At 41.9% G+C, this 19,463-nt stretch overlaps 1 protein-coding gene across 1 annotated transcript in view; it reads right to left on the reverse strand.

Annotated features, from left to right (window-relative positions):
* LOC146179124 (uncharacterized) overlaps window positions 1–19,463 on the reverse strand; it is a 149,260-nt gene that overhangs the window by 9,291 nt on the left and 120,506 nt on the right. Inside the window, exons 5-7 of the mRNA XM_084580117.1 lie at window positions 2,766–2,876; window positions 1,545–1,751; window positions 105–581 (exon numbers count right to left, since the gene is read on the reverse strand). Coding sequence (XP_084436243.1) covers window positions 105–581; window positions 1,545–1,751; window positions 2,766–2,876 — 795 coding nt within the window. The remainder of the gene's footprint in view (window positions 1–104; window positions 582–1,544; window positions 1,752–2,765; window positions 2,877–19,463) is intronic.

Genomic DNA, 19,463 nt, shown 5'->3' on the forward strand with positions numbered 1-19,463 from the left:
CTTTGCTGTCTTCATAACTCCCTTCATTTGATCTGCCTTGGTTTTTTTTTTTTTCAACCTATCTGGGCATTTAAAAACGCTGTAGTAAAAGGTGGAGCGCTTACCTGGCTTTTCTACTGCTACGTAGCGACTGACCACGCCCCTGCCTTGTGGCAGGTGACCATTAACAGCACGACACTCAAGCTCCTTTCCAGCATGATCCGAAGCCGGGAGAAGAAGCACGCTGGTGGTGACGTTGCCTTCAGTGTGGGTGTGGCAAAGGCTATCGTCCAATGGCCGCCCGTCTAGCAACCACGTCACATTGGCAGGAGGCCGACTTCCGATGACCTCACATTCGAAACCTCGGGGAGTGGAGAAGCTGTTGGTCCATGTAGCACTAGAATCCACGATGCCTGCAGAAGAAGCTGTAGAAGAATTGTGTAATGCAACTGTCCTTCCAGCGTCCACCGCCAGTGCTGATACGAGTGTCGAAGCCGTGGCCTGAGCTGTAGCTCCACTCGTAGAAACAGGGAGCATCACCCAGCCGGAAGTGTCGTTGCTGTCATGAGGCCAGCTTTTGAGAGTAACATCCTCAGGCGCCACTGAGATGCACGAGTCACAAAAAAAAAAAAAAAAAAAGGTTCACGTGTTAACGCTTTCCAGATTTGGTTCGATGAAAGAATCTTTGTGAACGTTTTATGATTTCTGTCTTCTACTTTCTTGTAGTTTGTAGAATTATAGCAAAATAGGGCGGCCGTTATCTAATCTAGTACCTCGGCAAGTGGCCTTATTATCTATCGTGCAACATGTGAAACTATGCTCATCTCTTTCGGATAATTTGAAACTAGCGCAATCTGTTCGCCGCTTGTAGCAAACACCACGTAACTAACGGAGATATCTTAGGAAAACCCAGTGGTGGTGGTAAAATTTTATTATCCAACAGAGCATATATAGCAGAACCCATTCAATTTTTTCTACAGATATCGCACAGAGTGCACATTCTTCAGCTTTCTGTTAAATTGTGTTGTAGTTTCACGTGTTCGCCTTACGTAAGTTCTTTTGAGTAGAGCGCTGCCTTTGGAGTTATCAAAGATCCAGTCCAAATATTCGAGATATGTATTTTACATTTTCTATATGATTATAGCTTCTGCATTTTCTCCTCTTAATTAGGCCAGTGGCTACCCTCTGCGTTTTTTACTTATCTCTGAAAGCCCTGCATTTTTCTGCCTTGATTGCATGCATAATTAATGCGTGTTCAAAGCCCCATGACAAATGATTGCATGCCTGCGAATTGGAGTCCTGCGGCCATAGTTACTTCCCTCGAGCATTACTGGTCAAATGTTCAGGCGAAGAAAACCACGCTCTGATGCCATATGATAATGAGAGGCAGGTTTTGAAATTTTCAAGCATGCTGTATTCAAGGACATGCGTTTGTTAGCTCTATTTATGAAGACTATGCCAAAAATTTTAAATGCATTGGACGCTGGTCTTTTTTCCATGATTGGCGCTCGATCTGCGTTTTGGATGGGAGTGGCACGCCGCGGACGACGGTTGCACGTACTTACGAAACATGTCAAGGAGCACCGAGCTCTCCACAGGACGCGAGGCATCACTGGAAGCTATGCAGCTGATGTTGGAAAGGAAATGTTCTCTGCGAAGAGGGCCGATCTCTAGGATGCTTTTTAAGCCACCGCCAGACGTCTCCACGATGGCTGTGGACAGGCTAAGCCATTCGCCGTTCCATCGCCACGCCAGCGTCAACTTGTGCTCTGCTGTTGAAGAAAGAAAACGTGAAGATATTCAGTTTATTTACGTTTTCAGGAAACTAGGGATAAAGAATAAAGCAATTCATTTTCTTTCTGCAAGACAAGTTACAGAACCATGTGACATGGCCAGAGCCGAATACATTTCAGATTGTTATTTATCAATACTCTGACAGGGTGCTTGCAAAGCCTGTGTGAGAAAGCATTTGTGGTAGCAGACGTAGTTCTAAATCGTAGCATAATAGGCGACATTAGTTATCTTTTATGCTTGATACGGTAACAAAAGAGTTGTATAGCTAAATATTGCGTCCGGTTGAAAACATAGTCCACAATAAAATAATTTTTTGAAATACTCTATAAGCAAAAATACTATATACTTGACAAAAAATGAACAGCATAGACCAAATTAAAAAAAAATGACGTTTTGGCTTCCACATGAGAGCCTTATTCTTAATATACTATGCATGAAGGAGTTTAGTGAGTAACTGACAAAAATAAATTCTATAATGCACTCAATATGTACGAATCATTTTACGCCTCTTTTAGCGCATAGAGTGTCTCATATTAGCATTGACCTGAATTTGTTTTTTAGGAGTACTGCACAATCGGAAAAAGCTGCATACTTCCTTCTAATTTCTCAACCTTGATAAGAGGCACCGTAAGGAGACACATATTTTTACTTTAATCACAGAAAGTAAACCATCGAAGTTGAGATGTAGTACTGAGATCGTACTGGACGGAGAATTCTTCCTACGTCACAATGCTGCGGCCTTATTAACCGTTTCCATTCGATGAGGGCAACTTTTAGTCTGTTCGAAAAAACTGACAGCGGGTCGAAGGGTGGGTGGCTATAAACCTAAAGTGATTCAGCGAAATCTAAAAATGCTCGCATCATTAAGGACCCAAGCACAATGGGCCCCGAAAAGCTGGAGGTAGCAAGTGACTGTCGTAGCGGAGCGATACAACTTTCATCAACAAGCAAGGTTTCCATGGCAACTATTCGAGAAAACCTATTCTGCTTACATGGAGGTAACATGCACTTCAACACCAAAGTGTCGCCCTCAGCATAGGGTCCGGCCGTTCGGTTTAAGACAGTGTCCTTGTTGTCCATGATCAGGGGGGGCGGCAATGGAACTGCAAAAAGGATAAAAAACCCGGAATGTTTTTCGCCATAGTGAAAAAGCAATATTTGTAGCATATCTCACCTCCGTGGATACACCCCCTGATAGGCTCACCTTGACATAACTCGTATTCCACACTCTACGCAACACAATCTTTCAAAACATAAGATTTATGGCCAGGAATGCACTACCATGTCATTTGAAAGATGGAAAGGCGATTTCTAGAAATTATGCCGAAAGACAAGCGGCGGTGTGAAGGCCGCAATAGACGTTGCAGAGCCGGCAAAGTCACTGGTCTCAGCTTCCCCGCACCATTAGTTTCTGATTAGTTAACATTGATTGTGCCCTCTGTTAGGTATTATTGCAAATGATTGAATATTGCTCTTGTATTTGCTGAATGAGCCTGCGTGTGCGAAACTTTAAAGGGAATAATAAGCATGTTTTCTTGCAGGTACAGCTTAAAAGTATTGTCGACGATCAATTGAAGTCATGCTTTGGCGTCTGCGTTGACAATATAGTCCGCCTCCAGCTTGGATCTACTGTGTATTGTTTTAGCTCCCATATTACCAATTACCCTCTTTTTTAATGCTTTCATGATGGATTTGTAACTTAGGGCTCGGAAAAAACGCTTTTTGATTTGATTTGATTTCTTTTATTTTTCTTTCAAAAAATGAAAGAAAGAACTGCGACAAAAGGCGGTTAGGCCTGATGGGATAATATTTCCCCATAAAGTTGATAGCAGCGCGCAACACGGAAAACAAACGAAAACAGAGCATTACAGCAAACGTGGTAATTAAACATAATGGAGTAAAACCTAAAAAAAGAAACAGTGTACACTATACACTCAAAAAGAAACAACAGCATATGGCACACAAAACACGGACAAAAATTTGTACAGTAACATAACATGATAAAAATTTGCATTTGCAAAATACAAAACCAGACTAGAACAATTATTCCACTTCGGAGAGAATCAACTGCTTTTTTATGTCTTTTTTAAATCTGCGTTTAGAGAGATGTAACATTGAACATAGGGATGGGTTTTTGAGAATCGTTGGAATCTGGTAATTAAGCTTCTGTTTACCGTAATTTGTCCTTGTTTTTGGGACGAGGTTTCTGTGTTGCCTGAGAGGGTATTTAGTAGGAAATTGGTTAGGAGAGACGGAGAAAAGCCTATTGCTATGGATATGTTGTAACAAGCGGTATGTGTAGACTCGGTTACCTTGAAGTAGATTATGTTTTTGGTATAGAGGGGATGTTGGTAAGTGTTCCGGTCTACCATGATAACCCTCAATAGCCCGGAGTGCCTTTTTTGCAGAATCAAAAGCTTCTGATAATTGCTATTTGTTGTGGTGCCCCACACCAGTGCACAATAAGATGACTTAACAAAATAGAGCATAATACATAGATACTCGTTTTTTTCCCGAGGCCTGTAATTCAGGAAAAACTCACACGGTATATACCCTTAAAAATAAATTTTTCTCTAATGCTTAACATTGACTAATTTCAGTTTATAAATAGCAAATGGCATTTAGAAAAAAAAAAGGGGAAACGTGTCCCGAATGGGTACCAACGAAGCGTTACCGTGCTAAATAATACAGCGGAATCAGCTCTGACATGGAATCAATCTTCGATATGTAAGCGAATGCTATCATGAAAGCTAGGAGTGGCTGCTTTGTAGTGCTTGTATCTGTGAGCCCATGCACAAACCTAAATAATAAAAATAAAGTAATAAACGATAAATAAGCGCATGGATCACTATAGGTGTAACGCCAGAGCTTGCATAGTCAGAATGGTCACGATGGCTCTGAAAAGACGAAGAGCCTTATCGTCAGCATCCAGCACCTAGAAAATGGATTTTTATGAGTTCTAGAACTGAATCAATGGAATTTAATATAAGGCATGGTTTTCCTTTTGGCAATGATATGCTCACTTACCCATCGTAAACTGCTTGTTCAACATATAAAAGAAAACAAAAACTTTTCTCAACCAAAATTAGTTCCGGTGGACTATACAGCGGGTGCGGACTATTTAAGCAAAAAAAAAAAAAAAAACAACCTTATTTAGAGTTAGGGTTTGCCCTACGGACAGTACACCGAGTGCGGACTTTGGTACGGAAATTATAGTAGATTGAACTGCACATGATTGAAGTAAAACTTAACTGGAGAAGAACAAACTACAAATGAAAAATATATGAGTCGCATAAAAAAACGCGCTTGGGAGAAAGAGGCATGGAAACAAAGCCAAGATGTTGTTCGGTCGCACTAGTAGGAATCAATGTGGCTTCAATTTGTGGCTCCGCTCATCAAACTCGAGACATTAGGGTTTAGGTAAAAATTAAACCCAGCTTCTGTGCTCTATTCGAGCCTATGCCTGCTCTTCGTGTGTACACAGCCGAACTCTGACAACATCTCCTCACATGCAGTAATGGAGGCTGCAACAACATGACCGCAATCTCACAGAACCATGAAAAAGGAAATTTATTCCTTTTTATAACGATCTAAAAGTAGAGCAACGTATGCATGAACACCACACAGAAAGGAAAAAAGGCTGTTTGCTGCTTCAAAGCATCTGTGCATGTAGTTAATATAAATAATTGATATTTTTCAGAATTTTCCCAATACTTTCGAAAAAAAAACGCTTTTTTCCTCGCATTTTTTCGATCTTCAAAATTTCCGGATATTTTACATCACTAAAATCAGTAGGCATCCGAAGTTGTCACGATAGGAGTTTGATATATATTCTATGCTGAGGCATGCAAAAGTAAAGAAAAATAAAGAGCCTCTACCCGTGCCACTGAGTATAACAGGCTTAAGGAGTTTGATACAGCCTTCAGGAGACTGGATGCAGGGCTGTTGAGGACGTTAGAAAGAAAATGTTGGTATGTGGCTTTTGCGTGAACGCCTGTTCGTGGCCGTTGCATTTCCCGGCTTGGAGGCTGCTCGGAAGGTTGTGGGTTCACACACCAGCGTCTGACACGCTTTCTTATCATATAATTTTTATTTCCACTTCTGCCATACAAATTACGAAATACTGTTTGAACCATAGCAGGGGCTAGTATTGGGTTCGAAAACAAAAATTCATATAGACAAAGACAGTTGTTGTTTGAAATGAAAGTACAATACCGATGAAGCGTCAAAACATATACCGCAAAGATGAAATGCATATCATGAAATGCATTAAAGGCGAGGTATCACAGCCTGTACGTCACTGATTACTCAACAAAATAGTATAACAAGCAACAATGTCCAACAGAACCCAAAACAAAACCAGCATCCCATTTATCAAACCAGTTTCATAAATAAGTATTGTCATAAGCGTTTCGCAAGTTCCATCGAAATGTTTTATCGGTTTTGCGGCAAACTATTCCAAGCCTTGGTAGCTACAAATTGTACCAGCCGTTCATTGCAAATGGTATAATTCAGCGGCAAGTTAAAGTTACCGTAGGTTAGACGGGGTTTCTGGTGGAACGAGAAGAAAAAACAAAGAGGCAATAATAGGGTGATTATTTTTTACAATACTCCCTACACAGAATGCAATTAGGAAAGTGCACAAAAAGCCAAACGGCAGGATATTTCTTGTTTGAAAGAATGACCTGCTTGGTTCTTTATACGAAAGTTGTATCATTATTTGTATAGCCAGTTTTTAGAAACGTACATAAGTGTGTGATTATTAATGAATTCATGAACTCAAAAATCAGTTGAAAGATTTTTCTGGAGCCAGCAGGTGTGCAACGTCGGCGATCGAAGAGCGGACGATTTCACTTGAATATATATCGATTCTCTATACCGATAATAGCTGAACGGCGCTTTGCTGATTTCTGCTCTCTAAGGGGTGCTTTATATATGTATTTTTTCGGTCAAAAAGAATAGAGAGAAGGGTGCCCAAGCTAGAATCCCCGCAATACCTATTTACGAAATACCTGGTGAGCGGCAGTAGTTTTTCAGTGGCGCCACAATAAATTGCTCTTGAAAATACTAAAACAAGAAGAGCAGCGAGTTCAATCCTCTACCACTCCTCTTTATCCCCTTTGGCCAATCATGGCTGAGAGCTCTTGCCACGATCGATAATGTAAAGTAGGCAAAATTTTTCACTTTCTTTGTAGAAGCGTATACGTAGCTCCCGTGACTGAGTGAATAAAAACTATTAACTGAAAGAGCTATGTGGATGTTGTGGCTGATGTCCAGACCACACAGGTATCGGACCGCACAGATAACAGTCAACGGCCTTGACATGCTTCGTCCGCCGCTGGCCTTAACTGAAAAAGAGATATTTTTTACCTATTTTGCGGCGTTATTTCAGGTACCTTATTCCACAAAAAATGTTTGCCAACTCTCAGCCTTTGTGTGGTAGGCAGCATCTAACATTCCCAAAAGTAGACGTATTTGGAATGTTTTTATAATAGCGCAGACTAATGGGTAATGGGTGAGTTGGTACAACATTCTAGGAAAACGCAGAGCAACAGCACGAACACAGCGCTGTGTCGTACATCCCTTTTTTCTCCGTGTTCGTGCTGGTGTGCTGTTTTTCCCTACAATGTTATTGCAAGACTCGTATCACTCATAAGTCCTATAATCCAAGTGAATCATTACAGGATACTTGTTTTAAAGGTCATTGAGAAAACGAACTCGCTACGGCAAGAATGCAGATGAGTTTCCATACCACAAAGCATTCGTGTTGGGCGACGCAGTTTCAGTTCGCGTTTTTTGTTTGAAGTTTTCTACTTCTAACTTTCCTTAAGACTGGAGATAGATGGTTAGGATATATCCAACAAACTTGTGTTCGCCAGCTGAACGCTGCATCCAAATGTCCGCTTCTGAAAATACAACTGTTATGTTGACATCAACATCAGTAATGAATGAAGTTGAGCCACGTGTATCATACATTTGACAGATCTTGTCTAGCTGCATATTGTAACAAAGCCTATAACCTTCACTATTGTTGAAGCAAGTTTTTGGATCAAAATGCTACGTTTTGACTGCTTTGCACGACGGCAGCCGTTAGGGAATCCTGTGACATTGCATTTTACTACAACCAAATAGTAGACTTCAAACGATGAAAAAAAAATATCGCTTTATTTTTGTCCGAAACCTGCACTCATCACTCCATCTAAAAACATCTTAGCTAGCCTTAACCTCAATTCGATTACATCGTCCATCAGTATTCACCATCAGAAGCCTTCAAGACCAGTACGCGCAGCAAAACGTCTCTGGAAAAATCATATTTAAACCATCTGTGACGTTCACATTATTCAAAAGCGATAAGTTTGAAGTGAAATGAACAATAGTGATGATAAAGCCGATTGCCTTTATTACATCCATTAGAGCGCCATCCCATCCGCATTATTAGCGTGCCGATGGATGTTTATTTTTTTTTCTTGTCTAACAGTGATGCCGATAATCATAAAGAATTAAAATAAAAGGCATTTCCCCAGTACTAATCGAATCAACCGAAGCGTTGGGCTGTAAGGCCCCTTATACTGCACCCTGCCTTTCAAGTCCGATTATTCCTTATATGCCGCTAACTTGGATGTTGTGCTACAAAAAAAAAATATATTTTCATTTTCTTGTTGCAACTTTCATAGCTATCGCTAGTAAAGTGTCTATCAAGGAAATTTAGCGGTCAGTGGGGAAAATGTTTTAGCCTGCTTATATGCAATTAATCAACTTTCTTCTGCACATTGTTTTTCTCTGCACCTACCAACTTTAGAATAGACCTAGCTCGTTACCATGCAGCGGGGAAATAGAAAGCACGGCCATTATGATGGTTGTTCACCCAGATTTACTACAGTGAGTAAATCTCTACCAACGCATGCAAATTTACCCACCCACATGTGAGAGATTTTCAAACACAAAAAGTATTCTTGCATTCTCTCTCTGCTTTCCAGGGATAATAATCCTACAGAAAAGTGTTTCTTGTGTTTTCATGGAAGCGAAGGTGGCTTCATGCATTATAAATACATTCCCGAGCAAGACCCTATCAAAAAAGGTCATCGATGGCTCGGGCAACGATCGTCACAAAATCAACAACGGAGCCTCAGTATCCCTTGCGCAAATAAACGGCGATTGTCAACGCTGTCTTCATTATTCATGGAATTTTGAGTGTAACGGGGAAATCTTGCCAGCCTGCATATTAGCAGGCCGCAACAACTTAGACAAAATTATTCAACCGAATCGCGTCATTTTACAAAGCAAGAAATACCATCTCAAAGCATCCTCTACATATTTTAGCTTCTAACAAACACTCAGCCTGAGTTCTGACTCACTGTTGAGCATCGTTTTAGTGACAGTTATCGGGGGAAACCCACCTCACCAGGCTAGCCGAACAGGTGCAGGCATTTCTGCTTCGGTTATCTCCATTGAAATTATGAGTGGCAAAGCCTCCAGCAACTTCGTCTTTGATGGCCACAAAGCAATCCTTTATTGCTCGTAAGCTTCTCTTTTCGGTAGGACTCGTGAACAGTTAGACGAGAAACCAGATATACTAATCAAGCTACCATAAAGAAAACCTTTAATATCGTCTAAACACGGCAGCCAGGTACACAGCTGTGTCGCAGTCGATCAACGCAGGAGAAGGCCACGATGGCTGTCAATCACGTCGGAGATTACCTGTAAATTCTAAGTTCGATAATAGATGCAATGGGTATCGTCTTCGTGAAGTCACGCTTGACTCCAGCGCCTAAAAGTATATGTAGCAATGTGCCTGATTGGAATTAAGACTGCAGTGCCATTTGACCATGATTTCATGATTTCCAACACGATTACGTCTTAATAACCCCTTTGGAAGACTCATACATAGTGTCCAATACTAAATGACGTGTAAGTCCACCAGGTAGGCTAGGGAAACACTACTGTGTTATTCAAGTTTGGAAGCTATGGCCCGCTAGTAGCTTTCACCTTTGATGCATTGAATATACTGCCATAAGAGTGCATTTACCAATAGCAAAATGTAGTTATACGATTACTACGACCTCACCATCCTAGTGTTGATAAGCCACCTTCATCCTGCGCACACCTAGTGGAGATCAGCGTAACATCCTATAACTACCGCGCCACCACCGCTAGTTTTTCAAATATTAGCACGGTTATTTCATTTGTATAAAATTTGCACAATGCGATTTTTAATTATATTTTATTCGTACTCCAATGCGTTTCTAAAACAATGATAGTGCAGAATTTGGCTCCAGAGATATGCTATTTGTAAACGATTTGGTTGTAAGAAACTCCTGAGCATGCACACCTGCACATTTTATCAATGAAACTAGCAGCGTCGGTTATGAATGACGAACGATGCAAGTACGCTGACGTGAACACGAAAATTGCCACATCAGCGAGTTCACTTGTTCGAGGTTCACTAGGGGAGTCTGCGCCATCCATCTGCATCAACCTTCTGTGCATCTGTAGATGGGCAATATTCTTGGTCACTAGCTCTATCCTCTTTGCGTTACCGACAGCCGTAATCCTAAAAAAATGTTTCCTTTATTCTACAAAGCAGCACTCTGGGCAGTAAAGAATTTTATTCTGGCATTTTAGAGCACCACAGGTAAACCAGGCGTACGATTTATAACATTTCGAAGGGAACAAAATGTAGCGCACCAAGACAAGGACAGAGAAAGAAGACACACACAGCGCTACATTTTGTTCCCTTCGATCATGTACCAACAAGCCCAAGTATCTACTCTTCTGTATAACATTTCCTTCATTTCGCCATTCGGCGTGCAACGAAAAAGATGCTAGAAACCGAACGTAATTTAATGAAAGCGAAGCTGTAGAGACCGGCTGGCGGCAAGGTGACCCTTGAAATATTATGCATTGAGATAGAGAGAAAAGCAAGGTAGAAGCATAGTTCTGACCCGAAAAGAGGGGGATGACGTCATATACAGCGAATATCTTAAGGTGGTCCCGATTATACAGGAAACTACGAACAAACTGGGTGGCACTCATCTAGCGTTGTCAAAATGCAGCACATGCACCAAATCTCTTCCAATTGCAGCACCTGTGACACACACTGACTCGCACACACACATGTCCCCCGTGTGGTTGAAGAAAAGACCTCTGCACACTCTCATATTCGGGCTAATGTGTATGCACGTGTGTGGCCCGCACTGTAGGCGCGCACAGCAGAACATGTACAAGTTAAAAGGGTGCAAGCACTTAACTCAGTGCAATCGTCACTCGTTTCCTGTATCTTTTTTCCCTATAAATAAGTGGTTGCAAATAGCGATTTCCTGATGTCACCTTAGCTCTGTGCGACAAACACAAATCAAGTCACTGTAAGCTGCACTGAAACGCATACAGTCTTATTACCATGTGACCAGCTTTGCGCTCGTGTGACCAGCTTTGGCTTGTGCGCTGGAGCTTAAAACGCCATTTATGAGCTCAGGGAGGACACGTGAAGCTGGAAGGTCCCCTAACAACGACACGCTTTTCTCTATCCTGGCTGCTAGTCGACATTGAGTATTATCTGTCCAGTTTTCAGCTGTCAAGTGAGGTGTGCATACATTTTCCTCCTTCAGGGCGTGGATGCAACACAGGGTATTTTAGGGAATGGGGAAAAATTGACATTGTTTACGGATTACCAGCTTTTTTGTTTCTCAGATTTTTTGTTTACTCTAGAACTTTTCGACACCGTACTCGTATTATTTTTTTATGAACAGCGTCTCTTGTTTTGTTTTGTATTTTATACTTAGGGAATGAGAATGATATTATGCGCGTGGAAATGCTAGTTGTCTAGTTCTCCTTACGACATAATGTTTTATTGCAACAATTTATTTTACACTGACAGTGGAGCCCTCTGCAGCAGTCGCTTTTAATATCCTTCAATTTCCGTATATTCAGCTTAGATTTTTACTGGTTCTTAACCTTTTCAGGTAGCAAATATTTATGTTCAAATACCTCCAGCGCTTCCTTCTAACAGTCCACACTCGTGTTAATTTCATTTGAGCATGCAAAGCTTTAGAACACATTATTGATAATCATGCAGCAGGTTTTATCGAACAAAACGAGTTTCTAACTAATGCCCAGCATTACTTGAGCTAAAGCTTTTGCGTCGGCACTCAGCTGAAGTGGATAATGAAGACGGCGCGAAAGGGACGAGGACAAGGAAGGAACACCAAAATACAGGACAGAGTGTTCCTTGCTTGTCCTCGTTCCTTTCGCGCCGTCTTCATAATCCACTTCAACCATGAACCAACTAGCCCAAAGCAAAGTACTTCTTGAGCACTCAGTTGGTACAAACGACACGATTTTACGTAGGCAATCAATGAAGGAAAGCAGACCGAAGATATTGTTATGTGTTATGTGTGTTCATAATCATCATCATCATCATCATCAGCCTGACTATACCCACTGCAGGGCGAAGGCCTCTCCCATATTTCTCCATTTAACCCGGTTCTGTCCTAACTGCACCCACTTGACCCCTGCGAACTCCTTAATCTAATCCGCCTACCTAACTTTTTGCCGCCCCCTGCTACGGTTTCCTTCCCTTGGAATCCAGTTTGTTACCCTAAGCGACCATCGGTTATCCTCTCTTCGCACTACATGTCCTGCCCATGTCCATTTCTTCTTTTTAATTTACACTAGAATGTCGGTAACTTGAGTTCTTTCTCTAACCCACTCTGCACGCTTCCTATCTCTTAATGTTACCCCTACCATTTTTCGTTCCATAGCCCTCTGGGTTGTCATCAACTTACGTAAAACTCTCTTGGTTAGCCTCCACGTTTCAGCCCCATAGGTGAGTACAGGTAAGATGCAACTGTTGTATACCTTCCTCTTGAGCGATATCGGTAAACTGCTAGTCATAATCTGTGAGTGTTTGCCAAATGCGCTCTATCCCAATTTTATTCTTCTTGTTATTTCCTTTTCATAGTCCGGATCAGCGGTTACTACCTTTCCTAAGTAGACATATTCGCCTACTACTTCCAGTACTTCGCTACCTAATGTAAACTGCTGTTCCTTCCCGAGGCTGTTGAACATTACCTTAGTCTTCTGCATATTGATTTTCAAGCCTACCGTTCTACTTTTCCTGTCTAGGTCATCAATCATTATTTGCAGTTCGTCACCCGAGTTGCTTAGCAAGGCAATGTCATCAGCAAATCGCAGATTACTGAGGTATTCTCCATCTACCCTTATCCCTAACTGCTCCCATTCCAAGTCTCTGAATACTTCCTCTAAACAAGCTGTGAATAGTACTGGGGAGATTGTGTCTCCTTGTCTAACACCTTTCTTTATGGGAATTTTGTTACTTTCTTTATGCAGAACTATGGTTGCTGTGCAGCCACTATATATATCTTCCAGCACTTTCGGGTACGTCTCGTCTACCCCCTGATTTCGCAATGCCAGCATCACCGCCGAGGTTTCAACTGAGTCAAATGCTTTTTCGTAATCAATGAATGCTATGTATAACGGCGGGTTATATTCCGAGCATTTTCCTATCACCGGATTGATGGTATGGATATGATCGATATGGTTATGGATATGAATATGGTTATTGGATCGATATGGATATGGCTATGTGTGTTATGTGAAGATATTTTTCTTACTCCAAGGGGACGCATTATACCGCCGCAATAAGCGACCTGATGGCGCTGAGCTCTTGCTCGTCGTTCCGAAACATCTGCGCTCCACCATCCTGAAACAATTTCATGATGCTCACAACGCTGGACATCTTGGCGTGTCCCGCATGTATGACAGCGTGCGCCGATGTTTTTATGGCCGGGCCTCTATCGCTCAGTTCAACATTATGTGGCCGCATGTGAGCTGTGCCAGCATCGGAAAAAACCATCCGCGTTGCTATCAGGACACCTACAGCCAATATCCATCCCGAGTGACCCGTTTTTGCGTGTTGGTGTTGATTTTCTTGGCCCTTTCCCGGTCTCTGCGTCGGGCAACAAATGGATCGCCGTAGCGACCGACTATGCTACGCGTTACGGCATTACCCGCGCGATCCCTACCAGCTGCGCTACAGAAGTCGCTGATTTCCTCCTCCACGACGTGATACTACAACACGGTGCCCCTTGTGAACTACTCACGGATCGTGGTCGCTGCTTCCTCTCTAGAGTGGTTGACGAGCTACTTCGTGTGTGCACCGTCCGCCACAAATTTACCACCGCCTATCGTCCTCAGACCAACGGCCTGACAGAACGCGTACACTCCCAGATATGTTATTAATTTATGTCTCCGGTGACCATCGGGATTGGGACATTAATCTACGCTTTGCAACATTTACCTATAACTCTTCTCGTCATGATACCGCTGACTACTCTACCTTTTATCTGCTCTATGGCCGACACCCATTACTCCCCTTTGATACATCGCTACCCACTACTGATGCCGCCACTAGTACTTACGCTCGTGATGCCATCTTCCGCGTTAAAGACGCTCGCCACATTGTTCGCTACAGGCTCTTTGCCAGGCTCCCAGCAATTCCGTTATAACAGTCGCCATAGCGATGTGCACTACGCCCCAGGCTCTCTCTTTCTGCTCTGGCTCTCATCACGCCGGGTGGGCTTGTGCAAAAAACTTCTACCACGCTACACAGGCCCCTACCGTATCTTGCGCCGAGTCACCGACGTCACATACGAAATCGAGCCTTTGATCCCGAAGTCTTCACAAGCTTCCGACATTGTGCATGTGACACGACTCAAGCCGTATTATTCAGGCCCTGCTTCGTTTACCTAGAACGCACCGGGACTGTGCTTCTGCGGCGGGGGTAATGTTATGTGGTGTATCATGCTGGCATTCTGCAAGTGAAGAAATAAGTGTCTCGGTGTGTGGACGAAGACGACGCTCAGTGTTGAGTCGTGCGGCTAAGCGGTGCCCAGCGATTTCAGAGTGGTCTTACCCATCGGTGCGCGATTTCCACTCGTAATAACATATTTACGAACTTCAAACAAGCTTTTTATAAAGTTTTAGAGAAAAAACTTCTCTACAAACTAGGTAATGAACTAAAAACATAAACAAAATAAAATATTTATTTCCATTGAACATGGTGGAGACGAGGTAAAAAGCCGCTTTTCACAGCTTGACTGTACCTCGTCCCCTACAAACAGCAGCGTGTCACGCTGTACAAAATACCCAGCCACAACCTAATAAACAGCACAAAAATGTGTGGGCATAACGTATCAAAGACACTTTCTAATGATGACAAAAATAACGCAAGAAGTACGGTGCAGAGGCACAGAGGAAATTTAAAAAAAAAATGAAAATTCTACTCATCTATACATAACATGACAGATCTCAAGGTGATGGTACAGAAAATAAGTTAATGACACTAAGAAACATGATAAAAGGAAAATTTAATGAGCATTGTAGTTTTTCGGAAAAACACAAAAATATCTTAACATGCTTAGGCATGCTTACGATTGAATTGAAATGGTTGACACAGTCATTTGTGTCGCTAGGGTCATTTTAAGTTAAAACGCAGCACTCTTCACAAAAGTATCTTTAAGGCGTTTCAGGCTCAGCTCGAAGATGTCAATGTTATTATTTAGGTACATGTTTAATAAGTGAGGGATATTATAACGTACAGTTTGCATAGCGAAATTTGTGTGGTAGGGATGGATCTTCCAGTGTTCCGGATTTCGCGTGTCATGACGGGAGGTTTCTTTGATGAAAAGTTCTGCTAAGCTCGCTAGAATATTACTGTTGGCTTTGCGTTCTTTTATCAGTGTTGCACATAAATTAAAGTTGTACATACCTTCTATTCGTATTAATGCCAGCTTTAGAAAAAATTCATCAGTGTTGGAATCATATGGCGAGTATGTCATGACTCTAAAAATTTTGCGTTGTAGCCTGGCAAGTTTTTGTATATTGTTATTTGTAGTCGTTCCCCAGACCATAACGCAGTAGCTTAGGTGGGATAAGAAAAGAAAATTTTACAAAAGGAGCAATATGTGTTTTGGGAGAAAATCTCTGTGTTTGTAAAGAACGCCTATCACTGACGCAAGTTTCGACGATGCACAATCCACGTGCTTGTCCCAAGACATATTTTCTGAAAATACAACTCCCAGAGTTTTAAATTCGGTAACGATTTCAATGTTGTTCTTGTTTAGGGTAAGTGCCAGATCTGGTGTAACGTGCTTTCCTTTGGAACGAAAGATAATAACTTTTGTTTTTGAGTGATTAACTAATAAATAGTTGTGATCAGCCCATGCACCCAGTTTAGATAACAACGAATTACCTAAAGAAAACAGTTCTTCGCAAGTATCAGCAGTGCAAAAAATACTTGTATCGTCGGCGTAGATTACAAACTTGCAAATGCAAATTAATCTCATATATTGTAACTTATTATAAGGAGAGGTTTTCAGTTTAGGGTAATAAATAATTCTTCTCCTCGATATCCTGTATATTCTGCCGTTCCTCACGGATCAATTCTTGGGCCGCCTCTGTTCTTGATTTCTATTTATGATATTGCCGACGAAATACCAGTTTCTACTGGTATTTTGGTCGTTGTGTTGTATAACAAAGATTAGCACTACAGATGGTCAAGTCTAGTTAAAAATAACAATTTCCCGAAAGTAATGACATGATGTGATCGTTGGCAGGTAAGTGTTATGATAAAAACACCGTTCATGCTTGTTCATGCCTATACCTTTGTAAAACAAGCCTCTCATGTTTAACCAAGCTAGTAGCAATACATTGGCTCTGAAATGTATAGCTACAACTACATTGGCCTTCAGATCTGTGATATCCTCTCTTGGACATAGCGCGCTGTCGATATCACAGCTAATGCCTTACGCAAACTATTTTTCCTCTTACCAGCTCTGAACCCCAGGCCCTCAGTGTATAGTCGTGAGACAACGTGGTAGACTGCACTCAGTCTGTGACGGAGCTCGATAGAACGGCATCAAAATGCCAGCTAGCAACAGCGACAGGGACAGCGAGAGCCGCACATCTATGTGTATAAAATGGGGCACCGCCACGATTGTTTCGATCCCCGACAGCTGTTGACAGATGAAATTGCAGCGCATTTTTTCATAGCTCCGCCCCTGGCTGAGTGTTGTATACCAGTTCTGCTCACGACTGTACGGTCACTTTTAAATAACACCATTAACTCATATCAAAATATGCCGTCATTAAGTGAGATCCTTTCACTAAATCTAACATTGCTAAGACCGAGTTCTAAAGAAAGCAGTTAAGTTTATCTACAACTGCTATAGGCACACATGTAGCACTCCTCTTGCTAATCAAAATGGTTTGCTTCTAGTCTCTCCTATACACCGCATCTGTCGTCTAAGGTTCATTTCTTTTTAATTATGCAAAGATCAAAAAATATTGACACACCCAATTATATATCGTTCTCCTCTATGTATAACACAAGACAGCGGCACGATTTTGCAGGACCGTTTTTAGACACCTTAATGAATGACATATAAGTACTCTTTCCCTCCAAAATTACTGCAGGCTGGAATAATCTAACTAATGATGCAGCATCAAAAGCATAACTGAACATGCTTAAAAACTAATTTAATTTTCGTACACATTGTGCTCCGCTACATTGTTTTGTTTAATTTGCAATTTCGTAATTGTGTTCGCCCAATTTAAGATCTCCTTTTTGTTTCTTCCAGCATTCGCGTACATCTATATCGCGTGCCCAACCTTTTAAGGTAATATAGAATGATCGCAGTATCAATAAATAGAGTACGAGCACCTAGCGCATCCGCTCGTAGTTAACTACTTTGATGCCAGTTCCAATTACCTCTACGAAAGACCGCGATTGTTTGTTGGCGCTGTGACAAAACCATTGACAAGCTGAAAAACAATTGTCAGTAGGACTTTTCATGGAAACATTAGGTGCGGATTCTAGTATGGAATCATAAAACATATTGAATACCGTTCAGTTCTTCAGCCAAAAACTGGTGGACGACAAGACGCATGGTAGGCCTGCTGTCGTCATCTGTCGACGGTGTGCATGGTCAGGAAGCCATGCGCACCGTCGTGGGGCGGACCAATTTGACTCAGTAACATTGTCAAGGACGCTTCGCCCCTGTTTCCTTTTCTGGGGAAGAAGCAATTGATTACCAGTAATGAATTACGGAAGAAACGTGATTGCATTACCCGAAACTTTACTGCTTAAAGAAGTAATGAAATAAATCACAAAGTTGCCCAGAAATATAATTATATACAAGTAACCAATTACGTTGAACACTGGTTAAGGCGCACCGTCATCTTCTCTTATTGCCGGCTTAATCATTCCCTTCTTTACGACCCTCCCAGGAGAAGATAAAAGGAAAAGCAGGAGTTGAGAAATCCAGCAGCTTACGAGTGTTCGTGGACTTTAGCTACCAGTCAAACGCAAAAGAACCAGGCCTTCGAACAAGGTGAAACAAAACATTGGAACAAAAAGCGAGTGGGAACAAAAGAGGAAGCTGGGACATGGTAGGCAGGCTCATAATGCGGTGTCGTTGAGGAAAGAAGCCCCTTATCACAGCTTCTGGTATCCGTGGTAAGGGGACGAAGAAGGTGGCAGGGCGTCAAACAACCGGTACGAGGAACCAGGAAGAACAAGCACCGAAGGAGCAGAGTGAGAAAGTACCGCGCTGCATGATAATGAACGACAAGCTTTGCATATCAATCAGCCGACAAGAGTCTTAAGCCAAGGCTTCTAGTTGGGACATGCACAAGGTTCGCGTGACGGCGATAAGTAGACACGGTCTAAACTTTTGAGCCGGTTCCTGTCGAGGCGGCGTTTAAGTACACGACCACCAAACATACCTCAGCTTGCTTTCAGCGGCAGAGATGGGCATCTCCTAATGAGCTTCAGATAATTACTCAAAGCGTGTTTGAAAACAATACTTGATTGAAAACAGTACTTCCACCGATAAACGATAACAAAACTCCTGAGTGATTTTCTTTTCGCCAAGAGCGTACCAGTATAGTAAGTAGAAAGTCCATAAGCAAAAAAATATAAGGAATATTGTAATCTTCATAAAGTTGAAAAGCGACTCCAGTCATCATCAATATTATTAGAGCTTTTTATTGGAGCTGATTCCAACCAGAGAACAAGGCAAAGAGACTCGACGCTGTCAGCTTTGTCATGTACCCTGGATATCTTCAGGTAAAATACGACGCAGACTACGATGGAAGGTTGGACAGTCTAGTAAATTGTACCAAAAAGGAAGCTAAATATAGGGGCACAAAAAATACACACCGGCAGGAATTTCGCCAGAATGGTTACTTTTCAAAGCGTTGCTCGGGCTTCCACCTTTTGTGTGCGCCTTGTACCTTAGCCCTCTAGCTCTAATAAATAAGGGTAAAGTGTTTAGTGGGAGCTGTTAAATAAGAGTGTTTAGTCGCAATGATCGAACCTAAGCACTCATGAAGAGCTTTACAATGAAAATACCCATCTGACTTATCTAACTTCGTTTCTTATGTACCGTTTGGAGCTTTCCACTGTTAGTGTTGAAAGTAGGAGTCCAATATTTGAGTTTTCTCTTCGCTGCCCCAGTAAACATGGCCAATGCGTGTGGAATGCATCCCGCTTTTTCTGTAAAAACCAGAACGCAGGATCTATTGTTGCAGCTCGTACAGGAGTTTTGCATTATCGAACGTGGATGCTGGTGACGAAATCACTGCATACTAAAGGCAGATAACAGGTATGA

The sequence above is a fragment of the Amblyomma maculatum genome, chromosome 9, assembly GCF_055883805.1.
Source record: "Amblyomma maculatum isolate TAMU_Amacu chromosome 9, ASM5588380v1, whole genome shotgun sequence".
Lineage (NCBI taxonomy): Eukaryota > Metazoa > Arthropoda > Arachnida > Ixodida > Ixodidae > Amblyomma > Amblyomma maculatum.